The sequence below is a fragment of the Babylonia areolata genome, chromosome 25 (assembly GCF_041734735.1).
Source record: "Babylonia areolata isolate BAREFJ2019XMU chromosome 25, ASM4173473v1, whole genome shotgun sequence".
NCBI lineage: Eukaryota > Metazoa > Mollusca > Gastropoda > Neogastropoda > Buccinidae > Babylonia > Babylonia areolata.
The window spans coordinates 15,965,735-15,986,754 of NC_134900.1; the positions used below are offsets into that span (position 1 = coordinate 15,965,735).

General features: G+C 37.1%; 2 protein-coding genes across 2 annotated transcripts; one reads left to right on the forward strand and one right to left on the reverse strand.

Moving 5' to 3' along the window:
• Positions 1-692: 692 nt before the first annotated feature.
• Positions 693-14,130, forward strand: LOC143299968 (PRA1 family protein 2-like). The gene is made up of 3 exons (XM_076613521.1): positions 693-871; positions 2,866-3,083; positions 4,820-14,130. Exons 1-3 carry the CDS (start codon positions 693-695, stop codon positions 4,957-4,959), a joined length of 537 nt encoding a protein of 178 aa, XP_076469636.1. The 3' UTR covers positions 4,960-14,130.
• LOC143299969 (translation machinery-associated protein 7-like) lies at positions 13,913-19,268 on the reverse strand. The gene is made up of 4 exons (XM_076613522.1): positions 19,167-19,268; positions 17,571-17,626; positions 16,381-16,468; positions 13,913-14,130 (listed from the first exon to the last, which is right to left on the reverse strand). Exons 1-4 carry the CDS (start codon positions 19,180-19,182, stop codon positions 14,096-14,098), a joined length of 195 nt encoding a protein of 64 aa, XP_076469637.1. The 5' UTR covers positions 19,183-19,268; the 3' UTR covers positions 13,913-14,095.
• Positions 19,269-21,020: the final 1,752 nt, after the last annotated feature.

The window sequence follows — 21,020 nt, forward strand, 5'->3', positions numbered from 1 at the left end:
CGTGAAGGTCGGAGTGGTTTTTTTGTTTTTTTTCCAATAATCAAATTATGATGAGAAAACTGGGTTTTGCTTTGGTCCATTTGAGTTTGTTCTGTACGTGTGAGACATCATTTAATATTAGAAACAAGATGAGGAAACAAACAACAGGAAGAAAATTAAGTAAACATACTTGTTCGCTAACTCCAGAAGTAGCCTTCGTCATCCGATCAGGGTTAATTGGTTAAATTCCAAATGTTTTGGTAGAAAACCTGTTCTAAACCGCTGTAGCAGACGATTAATTTGATGCGTCTATCCTTTGCATTATGCAAGTGTAATATTCATCCTTTGGACCGCTAGCTGATTTTTTGTAGTTCTAGTTTATTTTAAAGTCTATCCATAAATTCAGTGATGCGGAAAAGGAGTAAACATGTATAAAATAGTGACTTTCCACGTGACGTTTTTTTCCGAGCGCACGACACAAAAAGCAGAAAACCTGGATTAGGATTGTTAATGAGTTTATACATAATAAGGAATTGCATAGAATTCCATAGCTGTTTATGCGGTAAAGGTATTGATATTGAATATTCTTATATTATTATAATTCTGGAAGTATTTCGATGTTTAAAAAGTCTCATTGATTTTTGTACTTTAGTGTCTTCAGATTTCAAAGTCCAAGTCTGATCCACTTTATCCGTACTTCCAAAATTGACAGCATGGCTGAAGTTCAGCTGGCACCTCTGCGGTCGATGGGCGACTTTTTGCTTGAGTCTGCACGATTTCAGATTCCGCAAGTGAAAGATCCTGAAAAATGGGCAAACAGAGTTCTCAACAATCTTTTGTACTACCAGACCAATTACTTCCTTTCCGCACTTATTATTTTTCTGATAATCGGGTAAGATGATCCGGTGACTGAGAACTCACTCAGACTGACACGACAGACGGAAATAAGGGAGGTGGATATATTTCATACAGTTCAGCCAGACGACGATTTGCGTGCATGTCGGTACTTTTGCATCATCATGTCTGGTTTTAGCTTGGTCGCAGTGTGCAGTTTTTTTTCAAAACATGACATTTTCTTTGGGAATTGTTTCCCGCGGCAGGTGCCATACACGTATGTTGTTTTGATTTGACGATAATTAGGAAATGATTTACTTTCGTTTTTTCAAGTTAAAGCAAACATTGCTCTTTGATAACTAAAGACGCTTCCTTTTTTTTCTCTTTTTTTTTAATAGACTATATGTACATGCATATACTTCTTGGGTCCGCACAGTATACAGACCCATACTGTCATGATGAATAATAATTGTATAGATTTGCCAAGACATAGTACTGCAATAGAATGAAGAAGCAACCATTCACTCTGTCATATTTATCATTGGAAACTGTTGTCATTTGTTAAATACTTAATGCACACGAGAAAGCAGTTTTGTATCAATTCTGTGAGATTGGTACACCAGTCCTGTTGTTTTGTGCTGTGACTAGCTGCATGTGGCACTCAAGGAAGCTTGCTCAACTCCACTCCCAGTACAGTCAAATGTGCATGAGAAAAGATATATGCGTGCTACTGGTAAATGGCATTTGCAATTAACGCTTTGTCCAAAATGTTACTGAGAAGTCTTTCTGGGCCTAGTCTGTGACAATCTTTACAGTCTGTGCCTGTCTGGAACTTCCACTGAGCTGTGTTCCCAGACGTCTGTGCACACCACTGTTAGGAGTTTGGAATCACCATGTTAAAGAAGAAGTCCTGATAAGTTTAGCAGGTTGTCATCCAGTTAAGCATGACAGGGTGTACACCCTTCTAGTGTCTTGCATCATTTCCGCTTGTATTTTTGCTGTACACAATAATGATATGATTATAAAGTACTTACTGGCACAAACTCCCCATATAGAGACTTCCAGGCATTTCCCTGAAACAGTACTTGCACAGTAGTATATAATGGCATATGATAGCACTTTAAGACACGCAAGGAGAACAAAAAAAGTAAACACCAAGGCAGTGATACAAATTGCAAATTTTATATGATTGATTAAAAAAACAACACAGAATATGCCTTTCAGTTACACTGCCACATACACGCACTTCTGAACTTCACCATGATGAGGTCAAGTGGGATCTACATTACAATAGTCCAGTTGTTGCCTAATTTTATACATTTTTTGTGCATTTTATGGTACATATATTACATTGTAATATGTCTTTTCCACTTACAAATAGTGCTTAAGATATGACTGCATTAATGGTAGTCCAGGGTTTGTTAGTGTCATGAGTATGGTGCAAATATTTTGACGTCAAAAGCACTCGTCTTTTTTTTTTATACTACTTTGGAGCAGACACATTGAATGTTGTTTGGCTGAAATCATCTGCTTAGTCAGTGAGTGCAGCTGCAAGTACATATCCTTGCTTTTGTAATCAGTTTTGGACTCGGCATATTTTTCCTTGCATATAGCCTCACTTTGGTAGTTGGCTCAAATTGACCTTGTAATTTGTTTTCATATGTCAGTTTCAGAATCATTAGAATGTTTTAGGGTTATGAAATACTGTTATGTTTGAGATTGATCCATTTTCAGTTCTTTTGTTTTAATGTCAAATCTCAGTGTACTGGTAGAATGTTTTAGTGCTAGGGAAAAATCTTACTTTTGAACATGGTCTTTGAGCTAGCTATTGATACGAAATCCTGCAAGACATACTAATTACTATACTTTAATACGTTGAGTTGAAATATCAGATCTTTTGTTGTATTTGATGCTAGATCTTAGTCTTGTTTTGATGTGCTTGATTGCTTTTCAGATTTTAGTGACTTTGAAAGGGTACTTCATGAAAAATGTTGATGAATTCACTGCTTTTTTGTTTTATTGAAGACAACTTCACATTTTGGTCTGCTACAGAATCTTTCACCCAGTCAAAATGGTGCTTGGATTTGCTGCGATATCAGTTGCCTTTGGTGGCTACGTTTACACTACGAACTACCAAGGGCAGGCACGACGGTTTAAACGCAACCATCCACTGTTCAGCATCTTGATAGTCCTGGCTGCAGGGTACCTGCTTGTCTACATGTTTGGGGCTGTCATAGTTTTTCTCTTCGGCATTGCATTCCCACTCTTGTGTAAGTGAATTTGAGTTAGATTGTAAAGCAGATTATTAAAAACTATATATGGGCATTTTGAATTATCAAATAATGCAAGAAATCCTGAGTCCATGTATAACATTTTTTGTGTTACATTGATTAATTTTCTGTTTGAAATTGTTATCGTATAGAAGTATGGGTCATTTTTAGTTCACAAAAAGAAAAACATTTTTCGCACTATTTTAGTCATTGAGTCATTTTCCCTGAAAACCTTTGATAACTTCTTTCACTTTGATAACTTCTTTCACTTTGAATTGAAAATTGTTATTGTAGGCCATCTTGTGTTTAGTGCGCAGCTTGAGAAATATGTTACATCTGTTTTGCTGAAATTTGTTTACAGATTTTCTTCAAAATTTGTATCTTGTACACACACACACACACACACACACACACACACACACACACACACACACACACATGCACACACATACTTTGTGTATTATTTATGCCCATGCAATTGATAGAAGTAATTGGTACAGAACAATCCATTATTCTTTATTGCAGTTAAGTATGAAATGAAACGTATCCACCAAAAACACAGGAAGCAGCAGTTTAAAATACATAGTAAGCAAACAGATAACTTAATGAGGAAATAAAAATGTAAAAGCCGGTTCTTTTAATCTTGATTCTATTTCTATAAAAGACTGGCACAGTCATGGACATGGAAGCCCCAGTTTCATGTTTGTTTGAAGTTGTAGTTTGTTAACTGATCCATAAGCACTCCATTGAATCTGGAGCAACAATAAAAATAACAAACACAAAAAAACAAAATTCGTAAAAACTGACCTGTGCATAAGCCTATGGCTATAGATAGATCTGTCAAGGCTTGGGGGCCAAGTCAGTAATGTAGCAGAAGAGAGAAGTTAAGTTGAAACTGGGATTCAAAATAGGATATACATGTAGTTTAAAGGTGCTGATACAAAAATCAAACAAAAGATAAATAAAGCTGAAGATATGGTTGAAAATGATAGAAGATTAAAATCAGAATGAAATCTGGTGAGATGTAAACCCAGAATATATGTGAAGTGTGATACACATGGAGAAGAACCAATCATTTTCAAAAAGCCAGACTGGAATTCAGTTCTGATCTTTTGTTACTTCAGCTGGCCATAGGGGAGCATGTTTTGCTCTCCCATTACTTAAATACAGAAGTGAAGTTAATAACATTCAGCAGTGAGCTTCAACTAATTTAAGGGCATGTGTACGTTTTCAAAACAAGTGAAACAGGAGGAGAACATATTTTTTATTGTTGACAGACCTTAAGCATTTTCCATACCATATCCATTCATCTGAGCCTGTCTTTGCCTTTCGCTCCTCACTTTAAATTATTTTTTTTTAAATAAATAAAATGAAATGAAAGAACATCTGTAAGTACTCTTGGTTTCTTTCTTCTACAACAGCCCCATGCCTGCCAACTCACTTGGCATGTATGAGGTATGACAGAAGGGGTGTAGGGCGCTAGGGGGCGAGAGAGAGTGGTTGTAAGTGGTTCATGTAATTTGTAACTTTTTCTTTCATGTAAAGGACCCTGAGCTCTTAGAGGGAAAGAGTGCTATACAAATGTATATTAGTAGTAGCAGTCTTAAACATGGAGAACAGGATTGTAATAACTCCGCTACTAGTAGAGTTACAGGTATGTGTTTGTCTATCTGTGTATGTTTGAAAATGTAGCAAAATGGAATGAACAGTGCTGTTTTTTGTTTGTGGTTGTGCAGTGATCATTATCCATGCGTCGCTGAGGATGCGCAGCATCAAGAACAAAATCACCAACAAAATGGAGTATGTGGGACTGAAGAGGACTCCAATGGGCATCATTCTGGAAGGACTTGGCCAGGAACAGGAAGCTGGTTCCTAAAGAACTGGAACAACCAATGTTTGTTTGAATAAGGGTATTGTAGATACCATAGATGACTTGCTTTTGATTTTTAAAACAGTCTTGTGTTTTTTCTTTCTCCCCTCCTTATATGTTGATGATGTTGGTGTGTATATCTGATTACTTCTTTTGATTATTGTGCTATTGGTAAACGGTTAATTTGTTTGGTTTGTTAGGTACATTATATTTTTTTGTTGATAGAAAAACGCAAATATCTGTTTGCAGTTCATAAAGAATGAAACAGACTGTGATAGCTGATATACATATTAGTTAAACATGGCTTTAAAATAATATCTGATCAAAAGGACAGAAGCTTTATGCGTTGTTAACTGAAATGGTGAAACAAGAAGAGCATACTGGATGCCATGCCAGGTTCGGGACAAACATTGATGCCATGCTGTAGTTAGGGACAAACATCCTTTGGACATTGTTGTTTTGAAAGTGGATGTTTGCGTTTGATGGCACATTATTAGTGGTTGAGAGAAAAAGGAGTGTTTCTTTGACAAAAGATTATTGTCTATATCAATATGCAGTGTAACTTGATAAATCCTTAACAAGATCTCTGAAGTTATTTGAATGATGCAGCTGAAACATCAGAAACTGAAGCTGCCTAGTTTATTTTATTTTATTTATTTATTTATTTATTTTAGGTGTGTGACCACAAGCAATGAAGCATCAATGTAGAATCTTCATTTTGAGCAGAAAAGTGACAAATATGGTGTGTATTTTGATTCCAACAAAGCTTGTTTTCATTGAAGAGACAGAATGATTCACTGCAATACAAACATTGATATTAAACACGAAGACTGTTATTCTGTATTAATTTCTGATCACACTGGCAGTGGCATGGAAAAGGTTTTTCCAGAGCCATGCACATGCAGACGTAGACGTATTGTTTCATGGTTACATAGGCAGAATGTAAACAGCAATGTGAGAAGTCACAGATTTTCAGCATACTTTGTAAAAAATAGATAAGGTCCTAAATCACAGAAAATTGGACTTTTAAAAAATCAGATAGAAATAAATGCAAATGTAAGGGAACAAATCCATCAAAAATTAGAACTCGCATCCTAGTTATGGGATTCATATCGGGCTGCAACAGCTATGTTCCATGTTCTTACATGAAGGTGAGGGGTTAGCTTGGGGGGCAGGAGGGTGAATATGGATCAAACCATTTCATTGAAAGCTTTTGCAGGCAGGAAATTGTCAGTAATGGAAAAGAAAGGAAAAAAAAGGAATTCAGTATGATTTTTTTTTCTTTTATCACAGTGTCTTGGAGTGGTAGTTAAAGGAAACCAAGAAGATGAACTTGCTCTATCCCACCTTTTTTTTCCCTCTTTTTTAATACCTGTAGTTATTGTTGTTTTGTAGTGTTTGTGATATCAGTGTTGTGAACATTTGTGATTGTACGATAAAATTTAACTTTGTAATTTGCCCAGTGTTATTTATGAACATGTTTTTTGGGCAGATAGAATGTCATTCCCATGTTCAGCTGAATCAGTTTTGAGGTGAAACAAATCTCAGTGCAGTGTTTGATCTTGATGGTCTTGAATTAATTGTTCTGCATGTTTTTCCTCCTCTTGTCCTTTTTGGAATGTAATTCTTCCATGGTGCTTCATTGTGTGTACACACTGGACATGAAATTGATGTTTGATATTGTGTTCTGACCACGTGTCCCCAACCTAGCCACTTTGTATCAATTGACATTTCTTCCCTGGGCATTTTTCTTAAGTCTTCTTCCATGGGAACCTTTGTGATAATTTCATACCCAAGGGCCAAAGCCGTATCCTCTAATTCCTCATTCTTCCTCCTCCTTCACCCATTTGTTACCCCTCTTTTCAGTGTATCCTCTTGTCCAGTTCCCTTTGGCATTATATGTTTGTCATGTTGTATTCAGGTATCAGTGGTCGTTTGTGTATAACCTTTAGTCTCGGATAAAAATCATTTTCAGTTCACAGCATGTTGAGTTTCATTCAGTTCACTTTTGGAGGTGAACACTGTGTCATTATATGGTTTTGTTTCACTGTTAGTATTGAAAATGTATATTGATTATTATTAGTCAAGGGGGTGAATATAAGAGCATATTTTCTTTGAATCTAAAATTTAAGATTTTTTTTGTTTTTGCTTTTGGAGTTACAGTTGAACACACTCTTCTTCCGCATCATGACCCTTTCTAGTTCTTTTGTTATTTCTCTCCCCTAGCCTTTTTTTCTCCCCCAATCTATGCAAATGCCCTGATTCAGTGGTTGGAGTGAGTTTAAAGACTTTAACATATAGCGTGTGTGAATATGGATTGCAGTCTGTGCTTAAATTTTTTTGCTGCTCATATTTGAACAGTTGTTCTGTTCACATCATGAGTGTGATATGTACCATAGTACATTATATAATTATTCATAATATTTCAGTGCAATTTTGAGACTTGATCATCATTTTTTCCTTGCTCGGAATGTCAAACTAAATTGTGGTTTGAAATAAAATCATCACATTTCATCAGTGTTTATTGTTACACAACTGCTGCCAACCATGTGAACCAATAGGTTAAAACAGAATATAAATAGTATTAATCCAGTAATAGTAATATTTTTGCTTAACTTGTATTGGGTCATTTGGTTGTCAGCACGTTTTCCTTATGGAAGATTTTGTGGCACCTAGTGCTTTCCCTTGCCCCCAGGAAAGACATAATAATGCCATTAGCTTTACTATAAACCATTGTTTTTTCATGAGGTCAGGAAAAAATGTGTTTACTGTAACATTTGGGGGAAAAGAAGGTGGGTATGAAGGCTGTTTTTCTTTTCTTTTCTTTTTTTTTTTTTTTGATGGTGCATTGCTTCATGTACATTTGTGAAGCCTATCACTTCATCAAACACACCCGCTTCAGTTATGGCTTCAATAGTTGTTTTCTGTGTTGGGCCTGGACGTCCACTGACAGCCCTTGAAGGGCAGTTATTGCACAGTGATGTTGGACAGTTGACTGACACTGATGCGCAAAGCCTCCCTGATGATCCTACAACTTGTCGCAAGGAACATTCTTTTGGTATCTGGATGCACATCGGTGTAGACGTTTGTTGAGTTGAAAAGGTCTTAATACCTGCTGAATAGCTGTGTTGGTTCCGTATACGGGATTTTTTTATATATATATTTTTATAGAGAATTTGTGCCTGCGGGTGAAGGAAAACAACTTGTGGCAAGTGTTAGCAGATGAATTGCATTGGCAGCACCAGTTTTTTTTGTTTTGTTTTTTTTGTCTGAAACAGCATAAGGAATGTTGAAAAATAACAATGAGTTACGGTAAACACACTCCCCCCCCCCCCCCCCCCTAATGATAGTGTCACTACAATTGTTTTGGTCAGTCTGTAAAACTAGATCATGTGAATCAATTGTTCAGTATATCATTTCATCGTGCATTCATTTGTACATCGTTCCAGTGATTAATGATTCATGCATTTACTTGTCACCAAAATGAATGAGTATTTTGAAATATATTTTATATCGGATTGTGATAACCATTTTCTTATCTGTTTACTTATTTAGTAAGACTGAAGAAAATAAGCCCAAAGAAAAACTGTAAAAAGTATTCTGCCAATACCTGCTATTTAAGATTTTTTATTTTTCTTTGTTTCTTTTTTTAAAAAAACATAGAACATGTTTGTTTTCTGGTATTAATGATGACAGACTTCTAAAATAGCCAAGAAAATTCAATGTGATTGCTGAATTAGCCAGGAAGGTCAAGGGCAGGTGTTTAAGTGCAAGTAATATTAAGATTTGAGTTTCATTTGGCTGATTTTTTTTTTTTTTTTTTTTTTTTTTTTTTTTTTTTTTTTCAGATAACTTGGACACAGTTTGTAACATGATTTTTGAGGGGCTGATTTTTCATTTTCATCCGTCTTGACTGCTGAACTTTGATGGAATGGAGCTGCATTGAGCATATGTGCACTTTTCACTGACACTTTTTGGTTACTGAACACAGCAATGCAGGTTTGAGTGAAAAACAACAACAAAAGAAGAATAGAAATGTGCTCAGCATGATCAGCTTGAGGTTAAAGTCTTGCTCTGATTAACATTCGCATCAGTTTCAGTGGAAGGGTCAAATGCAGATTGGTTTATCATGTTTGTGATTGTGCTCGAAGAGCAAAAAAAACACAAAAAAACAAACAAACAAACAAAAAGTGAGATTATTCATCATGCCAGCTTTGTCTTTCAGGTTTTTATGAACAAAGACCATATTTCTAGGATTCAGATTGATTGTGTCAGAGTGTATGTAACTGACTTTTCTTCTTTTTCTTTGTGAAATCATTGCTGATGAATTAATATAGATTACCACAGTGCAAGGAGAATCAGCCGTGATTATTTTTTGCATGATTTAGAATAGATCTAGAATACATTTTTTGGGCATTTTCCTTAAAAAAAAAAAAAAAAAAAAAAATCAGAACTTTCCAATTGTGTTGTATGATGAAACATTGGACCAGATGAAATGAGTTTGGTGATCAGTTTGCTATAAATTTACAAATATTACTGTATAACAGTTTGCTATGACTGAATCATTAATAGTTTGCTACTAATTTACAAATGTTGCTGCAGTGGTCATTGAAGTTTTTGAACCATTGATTTATTGATAGTTTCTTGCTGCGAAGGTACAACCATTTCTGCAGTGATTATTGAAAAATACTTTGCTACTTACATACAAACATGACTGCATTATATTGAATATTCGACTGATAATTTTGAAAGCAACAAATGCGTTTTTTCATGCATGCGTGTTATTGTGTTGCAGGTTTCTATAAAAAGGTCTTAAAGCCATCAGCTGTATTTGCTTTCCCTTTTGCTCTTTGCTTATGAGCACCGCAGGTTTGCATTGTGTGTGAATTAACATGACATGAAAAAGAATTGGTAAAGGGTTATTATTTTGGAATGATTAATTTCCATACTTCAGGTGATGTGTATTGGTTATCATGTAATCGTAAGCCCAGCATACAGTCAGAATATTAACAGAAGACACTTATTTTTTGACTCGTGTGTAAAGTGAGTATATGTAGTACTCCCATTTCAGTTGCCTGTGCTTGTCTGTGTGTATATATACATATGTTTTAGGTGAACTTTTAATGTTGGCATTTTCTGTTTTTCATAACAAGCACACGTGTTAGGGAAACCAAACTGCGCAGGATAAATGATCAGTAAAACCTATCTGGCCTTCATGAAGATTAAATTAAGTGAAAGGCATAAAGCTTGATAACCACTAGTGCTTGTTGCAAAGCTATAGGAAAGGAGTGTAACTATGATGACAGCCAACAGTTAAATTTTGATACTTTCTTAACTTTGTAATGCACATTCAATGGTCAGATGCTACGGTTTGTTTCACAACAGTAGAAAATGTTTTTTGAGGAGGAATTCTGATCTAGTCATTGCTTGTTGTTAGTCCTCAGGCATAGTATTTGTTCAGCATCTTCAGTCTAAAACAGACTGCTGCATCAGGTATGAAGATGTCACAGCCTGTACTTGGGAGGCCTTGTTGCACTATCTCTTCTGAAGAGGAAGATTATTTGGTGATGTGTTCATCTATTTCAGCCTGCCTATTAGAAATGTACAGTAAGGTTTGTGTGTTTCGGTCCAAAAAGATATTTGAATTACCCATCAACAGGTGGACTTTTCAAGTTCAGCATATTAAATGTGCAATAGGTTTGTACAATTTTACATCCTGTAGAGCATTATCAGGACATGATCTAGTCAGATCAACAGGACTTGCAGGTCTTGATTCTGTTTCGCAAAGAAAGCATTGTTGTTTTTCTCTCCAAATATTTTTTTTCCTAATGTAACAGACTGGTCAGTCATTCCAAAATGGTGATGAGTAATTGGTTGAATGGGTACAGATGAGATTAAAAGCTTGCTTGGAGGGATGGGGACATGTTTTAACACTTAGCTGTGTCAACACTGATGATGCTGTCATCATTTATTTGGACGTTGTATTTTATCAATTGCTTGTAGTATTTTGCTGTTGTCCTACATTACATCAACCTGTATGCATAAGCAGAGGATTCGTGAGTTTGCTGGATGAAAATCTGTGATGTGTTGAAAGTGATAATAAGCCTAGGACAACTGCTGTGAATGGGACTGTAAACAGGCCTGCTGTTTGCAAGGACCCAGTTAAACAATATCAGTATTATTAGACATTTGCATGCAGCATGTCACATTTCAGTAGATTCTGTCAAGCAGCAATAGTTACAATATATGGCACCCTTTCTCTCTTAGAGCTTGGAGTGCTTTACATGAAAGAAAGTTACAAATTACTTGGACCAGACAGGCATTCAGTACTAGAGCTGTTCCTTAAAGCACAGAAGGGTAGGGACATAACTATATATCATATGCAAATTTATGTTGCGCACAGCAGCGCCATGGTAAACCAGTCCTGTTTTTACCCTGCTGTCTTATGAAAAGCAGCAATGAAAGACCACAGCAAGATAATGACTAGCAAGATGGCAGTCAAATTGACTGTTTTATATGAAGGGAACAGTTGATAGGTTTGTATCATGATGACCAAAACATTTTGGATACATTTTTAAAGCTTTGGCATGAAAAAAAAAGCCCTTGATCATCATTTCACAAGTGTTCAGCAAGCTAGAAATGGCTGGTGAAATTTCTGTCTTAAATAGCTAGCCATGCTGCATTAATTTAGATGCAAGGGTTATCTGCACACACATAGAGCACAGTTCTGTTGTGTTTGGTAACTGTCAGGATATGGTGTCATGGTTTTGTTGCTGCTGCATGCAGCTATTACACGATACAAATGTTGTTTTTTTTCTGTTCAGATTGGCCCAAAGCAGTATCCACATGATCAGTTTGTGGTAGCCATTGTTTTTTTGTGAACCAGAATGAGATTATTTCTTTTCTTGTGTTTGGCACAGTCCAGAAAGAAGTGTTTTGGTGGTGGTTTTGTGGATGCCGTTTTCAGAATGGGGTGCGTAGAATCGTAGTAAACAGAAAAGTAGACTATATATATAATACATTTCATTTTGGGAAACGGCTCCAAAAGAATTTAAGGAAATGAGCATTTTGGGCTGATAGCTGTGTACGGCAAATCATAAATGGAAAATAAAAACTGCACTTAATAGTAACTGCACAGTCACAAACTGGTTTTGGATTGGTGATAGAATATGTTGGTACAAAACCATGCTGTTTTTTTTCCTGCTTTATACAATTTGTCATCACTCACCATGTGACTTGTACCTTTTTTCTCAGCACAGTAGCTTCATCTTATTCTTGTGTAGAACTTTGTGTGTGCTTCATTATGTTTAGTTGCCAACACATTGCTTTGAAACTGCACATGTATTTCTTGATAGGTACCCAGCTTCTGGGCCTATGACTGTGTCAGCGGGATAGTTTTAAGCTTTGTATCTATGCAGATTTAATGCAGAGTGGAAAATAGCTGAGCCCTTCTTAGCGTGTTTGGTTTTGTGGTGGTTATGACCAGAGAATTGCCAGCAGACAGTTGTTCCCTCCTTCATTTTGAGAAATGAGAGTTATCCGGTTTTTCAAACCATGTGCCCATGCACTTACTGGACTTTCGGTATGCCTTGATTACTGTCACAGTGTCTAGAAAATCATTAAGATAAAGATGACAAAACACAGGAAAATCTCAACTTTTCCATTGAAGTTCATGTAAAAGATTCAGCAGAAAATATATTGGATGCATTCGCAAATGAAAATGCAAACTAGTGAGGATTGGCATTTGGGCGTAAATGGTGCAGAAAGAGTTGTGTGATGTGACACTGCATGATCAGCAGCCAGGGTCGAGGGAAATTGGGTCAGTGCTCCTTTTTGATGTGTTGCAGGGCATCTGTCACTCAATCACACATCGGTATGGTTTGACATTGATGTAAAAGGAAGATATTCCTCCTGTTCCAGTCATAACTATGGGCTCTGTGTTGAGTTTGATATCTTTTGTCTTTTCTCAGAGGGAGAATTGATTGTTAGACTGAGTGACTGAAACCAATGTGTACATTTTATCTTGTCAAAAATACTATGCTCTTGTTCAAGGTGAAGGCTACAGAATTTGTTCCACCATAAGTCAGTATATCATACTGTGTCCAGCTTTCAGCCGTCAGGTCTGTTCTTGTTAAAGTATAAACAACACACCACTGGTCAGTTACAGTATCATTTTCGCTTTCAGTAGATAGACCTCCAAGGACCTCAACACTGGATTTCTCCCAAGTACTTTCTTGGAGTAGTTATGCTAAGGACAAACATAAAGGCCTTGCCACACCAAGTGTGACTGTTTTGCTTGACCCTGGTCAGCATGATGAGCTTTGTGTTCATGTGCTAGAACCACACTCATGCAGCTTGACAACTCTGTAATTGTATTCATTTATTGAAGTGTAGTGTCTGAGGATTGAACCAGAGAATATTTCAAGTAACTGTGACACTTGGACTGTTTGAATTGTGTGACCAGTTGTGCAATGGTGTGGTTTCCATCCCTATATTGTCTGTCATGGTCTTAAATGTGACAGTTTCATATCATGACTGGGTTTGTAATGAATATTGTAATGTATAGGTGTTAGTTTTGATAAGTCACCTTACTGATTGAACATAATGTATGGAGCTACAAAGATTTTTAACTGCACCTGCTTGTATATATTTCCATTGCAACTGCTTGTAATGTTTTGTTTTTGTTCACACTAAGCTACACAATGGTGCAATGATTTTTTTCCACCCTCAAGTGTTAACCATGTCCAGACTGTAATCATTGCCTTTAAGATCAACTTGACCGCAGGACATGACAATCCATTTGTAGTTATTTTGGCAGAGGCAAGTTCGGGGTGTTTTTTTTTTAATCCATCTTTAGGGCGAATAATTGAATCTGTATTTTTAGTTAGTTGTGGTGCAAGTCACGCAAGTGAAAATTCACCAAATATACATTCATTTTTTCACACAAATAATGACTCAATTTCTTTTTCACAATATATTTATTTCATGTCGCTGAATGGTGAACAGTGTGCCGAGAAAAAGGAGGGGCTGACCAAAAGCAATGGAGATGTTTACTAAATGCCATTGTCCTTGCACTTTTTTTTTTTTTGTGGATGAAGCAGGATTGATGTTAACAGAGCCAGGCAACAGGAAATGGCTGCTGTCATTTCTTTCCAGATTTCTTGATGCCACCTCCACCTGCACACACACAAAAAATGGACATTAAAGGAAGACATACTGCAATGATTTATTGCAATTCATGTGCAACATTTTTTCGTTAAAGGGAGGGTTGCCTGAACTGTCTTCTCACCAGCCAATGAAAAGAGCATGAAGTTCCTGACTTGCATGCGCTGCATGCACAATCAGGTGGCGTGCTCTTGTCCATTTTCATTGTCTGACACTTTAGTGAGCAGTGCTCAGATTTTAACAATTTTCAGGTATATAAGGAAATGAGGTCCTGGGCTTGGTGGGTTGAGGAGGAGGAGGCAGGTATAAAGCTTTTTTTTAGGGAATATGTCATTTAGTCCTCCACCTCAATGTTGTAGGAAAAATTAACAGAGATTCAAATAATCTGAGAGGGCAATAAAGTCCTCAACTCAGTGAATGTACGTTTACAGCCCAAGTTTAGCAAATTGTGCCTCTGTTCAACTTTGTGGCTAGTCAGATCATGGAAGACCAGATACGATTTCAAATTTCTTGTAATAAATGATGCAAATGAACTGTGACAGTGTGCACTGTGAGAGTGTGTATTGTGTGCCTTTATGTCAGTATGAAAAATGATCATGAAGGGAGGTACTTTTTTTTTTTTTATCCTGCTATTTTTCTGTTCTTGCAATACACAATTCATTTTGATTCAGCTGTTACAAATATTCACAGGAAGTGAGCAACACTGAAAAGAGGAAACAAAATGGACATGCAGACAGAAAGAGCTAAAACGATGTGTGTAAACTGAATACTATTAAATGATTAATACAGCTTGTATCAGCTGACCCACACTGCACATTACCAACTGATCAACCAGTGAGCTGAGCAAACCCCTTGCCTGTCTAAGATCTTTAAAATTTTGTCATTTGTGCTGAAGGAGAAAAAAGGTTTCCACCTACTTGGGGAGGGTCAAAAAAAATTTTTTTTTTAAAAGCACTACTTCATGAAATATCTCCTTAGAATTTTGCATGATTTCTTATTCACAGTACTTTAAGCAGATGATAAAAAGCTATTTCAATTCCTTCCTATAATTGTTACTGAAAAGTGTTTTTAAATTTTGGTCAAAGAATGTTTCCATGAAATCAACTGCCAGGAACTGGTTAAAATTCTCTCTGCATCACATTTAATTCCAGAATATCTTGTAAAATTGGTTTTACATCAACAAAAACTTAAGATACCTGTGGCCCCCAGCATTATCTTGGTGCCTTATGGAGTTTATCCAACTGAACTGACCAGGCAGCTGTGTGTTGGCATATAGCCAGTCAGACCAGGAGACCCCTGGCTTGTGCTGAGCTCAACTGACCGCCCCTCTTTCCTTTCTGTGTCACACATCATGACAGTGCTCCTCCTAACTATTGGTTTACATTCATGTTTACTGTCGTGATGCCACTGACCTGCTTCCAATGCAGACTTGAGATGCAGGTACTTGACTTACAAACAAAAAATGATACACCCAATACTAAGTGAATCTCAGGCACTAAACAAACATCATTCATTATTTCCACTTCACAAGGGAAATAGGTTGTTACTTAAAACTTTTCCCCCACTATCCATATTCTTTGTATCCTGAGCCACTTAAAAGGCAGCAAACCTTTGAAAAATGAGCTGAGATCGATCCATTCAAGATGATGCCATACTGACCAGCCATGTCAGCAAGTGACTTGGCATTTCCCGGGCCGACATGTCATAAAGTGGTGATGATGATGATGATGGACACCTAATGCAGTGCAGACTGAGCAAGTCAAAGGGATGTAAACAATCCTCGAACATTCTAGAAGACGAGGAGAAACAGGTCGTTTCCCTTTAATTATCAACTGTGAGCTGCTATAGTGACAAATACATCTGCTGATTGCTCACTTTTCAAAAGTTTTCTAGTCATCTGAAGTTCATCATTTCCTGGATTTCAAGGTGAGTCAAAGGCCTTGAAAAACTAAATGTTCTTCAGAAACCTAACAGAACCTTTTTTCCTTTCACACACACAAGCAGTCTTGAATACCCTGTTTTACTGCCAACACTGAACTACAGTGAAGAATTGCTTTTCGGCTAACACATTATTCAGCAAGATTTCAAAACTCAGCGGTCTTACTGACAACTTCTACCATACATATTCTTTAACTAGTTGAAGGCCATGCTTTACAGCAACACCGAACAAACTTATAAGCCATCTAGGCAGAATAACAGAATAGACTAGACCAATTACCATTGTACATGATTTTCAATCACTGAGTCAGTCAAAAAACTTACCCATTGGGCCTTTCCCGGCTGCTTTGGCAGCTGCTTCTTTCATGGCCTTTTGCTCTTCTTTCTGTTTCTGCTTGAAGGCAACGTCATCCTGTAAAATGAATAAGTTTAGACAATGAGTGAATGACAGAAAAGGGAAGCGGGTTAGTATAAAACTTTGCATTCAAAAACATACTGATAAATACAATTCTTCACACACCAACAACCAAGCACAAATCATGGACACTGCAGGAATGACTTAAGCAAATGAAGGAACAAAGAGTACCAGTCAGTCACAAATGCTTGATCCCATTTTTGAATTCATTTTGGTGTCTTCATGCAAACCAGGACTACAGCAGAGCCATATGCTGTGTTGTGAATGTGTGCGCTGCCATAGGTGTCTGGTGAGATCATACCTTTAAATGTGTTAATGCAATGAGGGCCGTCAAAAGTAAGTTGTGCCGATGTGGGCCATGTGCATGCTGTCATGTTAATGGCCTCAGTGCACAATTGTCATGTACATGCATGTCTTAAAAGATAGAAGCTACTATTAAGTTTTTCCCCCCCCTAACATATTAACACATCCCAGATTAGCAGACCACACAAAACATGCAGTTATACTTAACCGTATTCATCAGTTTGGCTTCAGTCAAATTAAAACATTGCCACATTCTGTTTTCCCTGTACTGTTGTAGTACCCAAGACTAAACTAATAGTGCAAGCATGTACTGTTTCTAAAACTGTAAAAACCAAGTGTCATCTACTTTTCTGCTTCATCTTCCTATTTTTCAACACACAGTTTTTCTCCGTCCTATGCAAGCTCAGTTCTTACATCAATGGTACGGCCACAGAAGCTTTTTAATGGATGATAGTTCAAGTTAACTAAATCCACAGGAGTGCATACCAATCTCTTCTGAATTTTAAAACGATCAATGACCAATAAAAGATTCTCAAACCAACTCTTGCCTGCACCCACTTGCAGTTGTACACCCAGACACAAACATGCACAAGCATCAAATAAATACCAACAAAAAAACAAAAACAAACCCACCCCAAAACAACTTAGGTCTACTGTTTTTGAACGTCTCAACTGACTGTCATAATATATTAATTTTAACCATTGTGAAATATGGCACAAGCTGGGGAAAAGCCCTTCCAAAGACAAATCTTTTAAACATTCGATTCAATGCCAATTCTGTCAGAGCAGCACTCACGTCATCCATTTCAGCCTGCTGCTTCTTTGGTGCCTTCAGGGGCTTCTTCTTTCCTCCTGTCCACAGAAACAAAGCCAAAGTTTTCATGAGGGCTTCATCATACAGGCAACTATTTCTCTTTGGTTGTTTCAGTGGGAGGGATAAGTACACACACATATACATATATATATAGATATACAAATAATGCACACATTATATCAATCATTAAATAACACTGCAGAACACCAAAGACTTATAATTTTTCAAAGAAAGAATAAAGACAATGGTGAAAAGTGAAATGTGTAAAGACAATGGTGAAAGTGAAATGTACTGACGTACAAATGAAAAACAGAGGCCGCACATGGGCCATGCACAGCAACTCTCGAACACAGGGGTAAGTAACAATACAGGTATATGGCATAGAGTTTGTTGGATCAACACAAAACAGATGAGAAGTGGGTTTTTCATGACTGGGGTGATGTAGTCAAGAAGGGGCAGAAATTTTGTTCCTTCCATTTTGTCATCAAATGCACTGGCAGTGGCAGTAGTGCAGTGACAGATGTGGTCAGCGACTTCACATTTCAGTCTCAACACACCCCTTCCCCATTTTTGATTTTCTCCCTGAATTTGCACAAATCTCATGCATCGCCTCTGGGACTTGTTCTGAAAGGGCACAGCCTTTTCGCTGTCAAAAATGGCCATTTTTCTGAGAGAGCACATCTAAAAAAAAGAAAAGAAATGAAGACCAGAGAAAGAGTGGAATCAATTAAATCGAGTGTATTCAATTCTCTTGACAATGGCTGGGTTGGCAAATTTACTCACATGTGTACACTTCCACGCACATGACACTAACACACAGTAACAGTAAGTTGAGTAACACTCAGTTGTTATTATTATTATTTTTTAATAAACTTGTCTCCAGGTGGGTGTGAGTGATTACTGACTGAGACTAGTGAGAGCAGAACTACTAGAAGCATAAGCTAAAAGCTTCTTTTCGCCATACCCTCACAAACGGAAGAGAGAGAGAGAGAGAGAAAGAAAAAAAAAACCTGAACAAACAAAAGGGGGAGAGAGAGAGAGACTACAAATAAATGGGATAATCCTCACGACAACAAAACTTACTTTTTGAGTGGCCCTTTTTCACCGTTTACTCCATGTCATGATTCATAGAACTAGCACCATTCAGAATGCCCGCAATGGACCAGCAATAAGCTTATCTGCTTTCAGTTTCGCGCTAAAACGGTGAAAGATCTCTCACAATGGCGGCCACCCATAATGACTGACCAATGTTCGGTTAGCGTATACTTCTTCAGTCATGGGATCAACAGGTAACTCAACTTAAAATTGTGAGAGAGATGTCGGAGACAAAAAGACAGGCAGACAAAATCTGAGGAAGAAAGACTCGAAGTCGCGAATTCGAAGAAGAATCTTGTAACCATGACAAGAGCAATGCAAATCATAAATAGTTAAAATGTTAAATGGGCACAAGACGAGAGGTTTCGCACAGTAACTTCGTCAAGACGGAAAACCTAGCTTAATCCATTCATATGTCACTTTAAATTGGAATAAAAACTATAATGAAAGTGGATGATTATCAAACAAACAAAAAGAACTTACCTTCTCGGCCAGACATGGTGGCTACTTCGGTGTCAGTTGTTTCACGCGTGTGCTCTGAACCAGTGGAATAAGGGATGTGACGTAATTGTTGAATGGAAAACATGATTGGCTGAAAACTGGTTAAAACCTGAACTGGCAGGCAGACTCCTGTTCGTTTTGATTTGTAAACCCATCTTAGTGGGGGGCATTAAGTCCGTAAAACAGGACAAAGCTGTACTTCATGGTAGAAACATTCTGTTTGGTTTTTCGTATTCCTTTTTCATTTATAGTTCATTTAAGCAAGGGATTCACCTTTTCACTGCACCGGAAGTGAGTGTGGTCAGCGTCTAAACGCTTACCCTCCCCCTCCTCCCTGTTATTGCTATGTGTATTTTTATTAGACTTACTGATTTATATTCACATTAGTATAGTACTTTTAACATACACAATGTATGCTTATGTGTGAGTAAGTGTGCATGTGCGTGAGAGAGAGAGAGAGAGAGAGAGAGAGAGAGTGTGTATGCGGTGTTCTGTTTTTGTTTTCAAGTTGTTTTTTTATGTCTATTATTAATACCATGCTTGTGTGTGTGTGTGTGTGTGTGTGTGTGTGTGTTTTACCATGCTTGTGCCTTTATGTAGTGTTGTATTCGCATTCTATGACTCATATGTGTGCATATGTGTGAATCTGTGTCTGCATGTCACATTTATTTGCTAATTTATCATCACTGTTGTCTTTTTTATTTTATTTTTATTTTTTTGTTTTTTGTTTTTTTTGTACGCTTATCAGTTGTTGACTTCATCAAGTTTTTGCGCCTTATGATAAATCTTAGTAGTAGTAGTAGTTCTTTATTTATGTATTTATCTATTATCTATTTATTTATTTACTTATTTCTTCTTTTTTTCTGAGGCTTCAGACTGAGCGCGTTGGGTTATGCTGCTGGTCAGGCATCTGTTTGGCAGATGTGGTGTAGCGTATTTAGATTTGTCCGAACGCAGTGACGCCTCCTTGAGCTACTGATACTGATACTGATATGACTCAACGTTAAGTAGCATTGCGTAGTCCATGCAATGACATATAAAACTATGGTGTAGTATTGTGTAGCGGTGTAGACCGCCCTGTTTCAGCCGGGCGGGGACTGGATGAAAAAAAGCGTGCCAGTGCTCATCTATTATCCTCGAAAATAAAGAATCTGTCAGTCTTGTCTTGTCTAAAGTCCGTCACTGAGTTCAAAACAAATGACACTTATTTCCTCGCTTATTTCGTTCTCTTCAGTTCCCTGTTTCACACAGCGGTGAAAATGTACACAATATGTCCTCCGTATGCTAACTATGTAATTATTTACTTGCTATGTTATATAAATGTCTTCAGGGATGTTTTCGTGACAAAAATTATGAAGATAAAAATAGAAAATAGGTTACAGTGTCAGAGATGTTGACTGGTCGTTGTTCATTTAATCTCAATGTCCACTGTTATGTTGCTTATACATTTGAAGGAACATGTACATATTTTGCATCCGGGCTTTCTCTGGGCTACTTATACCTAAACAAAAAACAAGAACAAAAACAGAAAACAAAAATAAAAGAAAGAAAAAGAGGGAGGGAGGGGGAAAAAGATTAATCTAGAACTTTTGGTGTCATTTATGACTAATAGCAACTTAGCCTCCTTTTTAATTTTCTTCTGCCATGAGTTGATGTTTTACAAAGATACTTCAGCCTCTTAAGATATGACCTTTTATGATACTGATATGCTTCAGTGCAGTTAAAGAAAATCAGTCGTAAATCTGTCTGTGAATGTAAGTATGATCAAGGTCAGCTCTGCCAATTTCCATTTTCGCTTGGATGCGTTTTTGAGTCATACATATCAAGCATTCACCA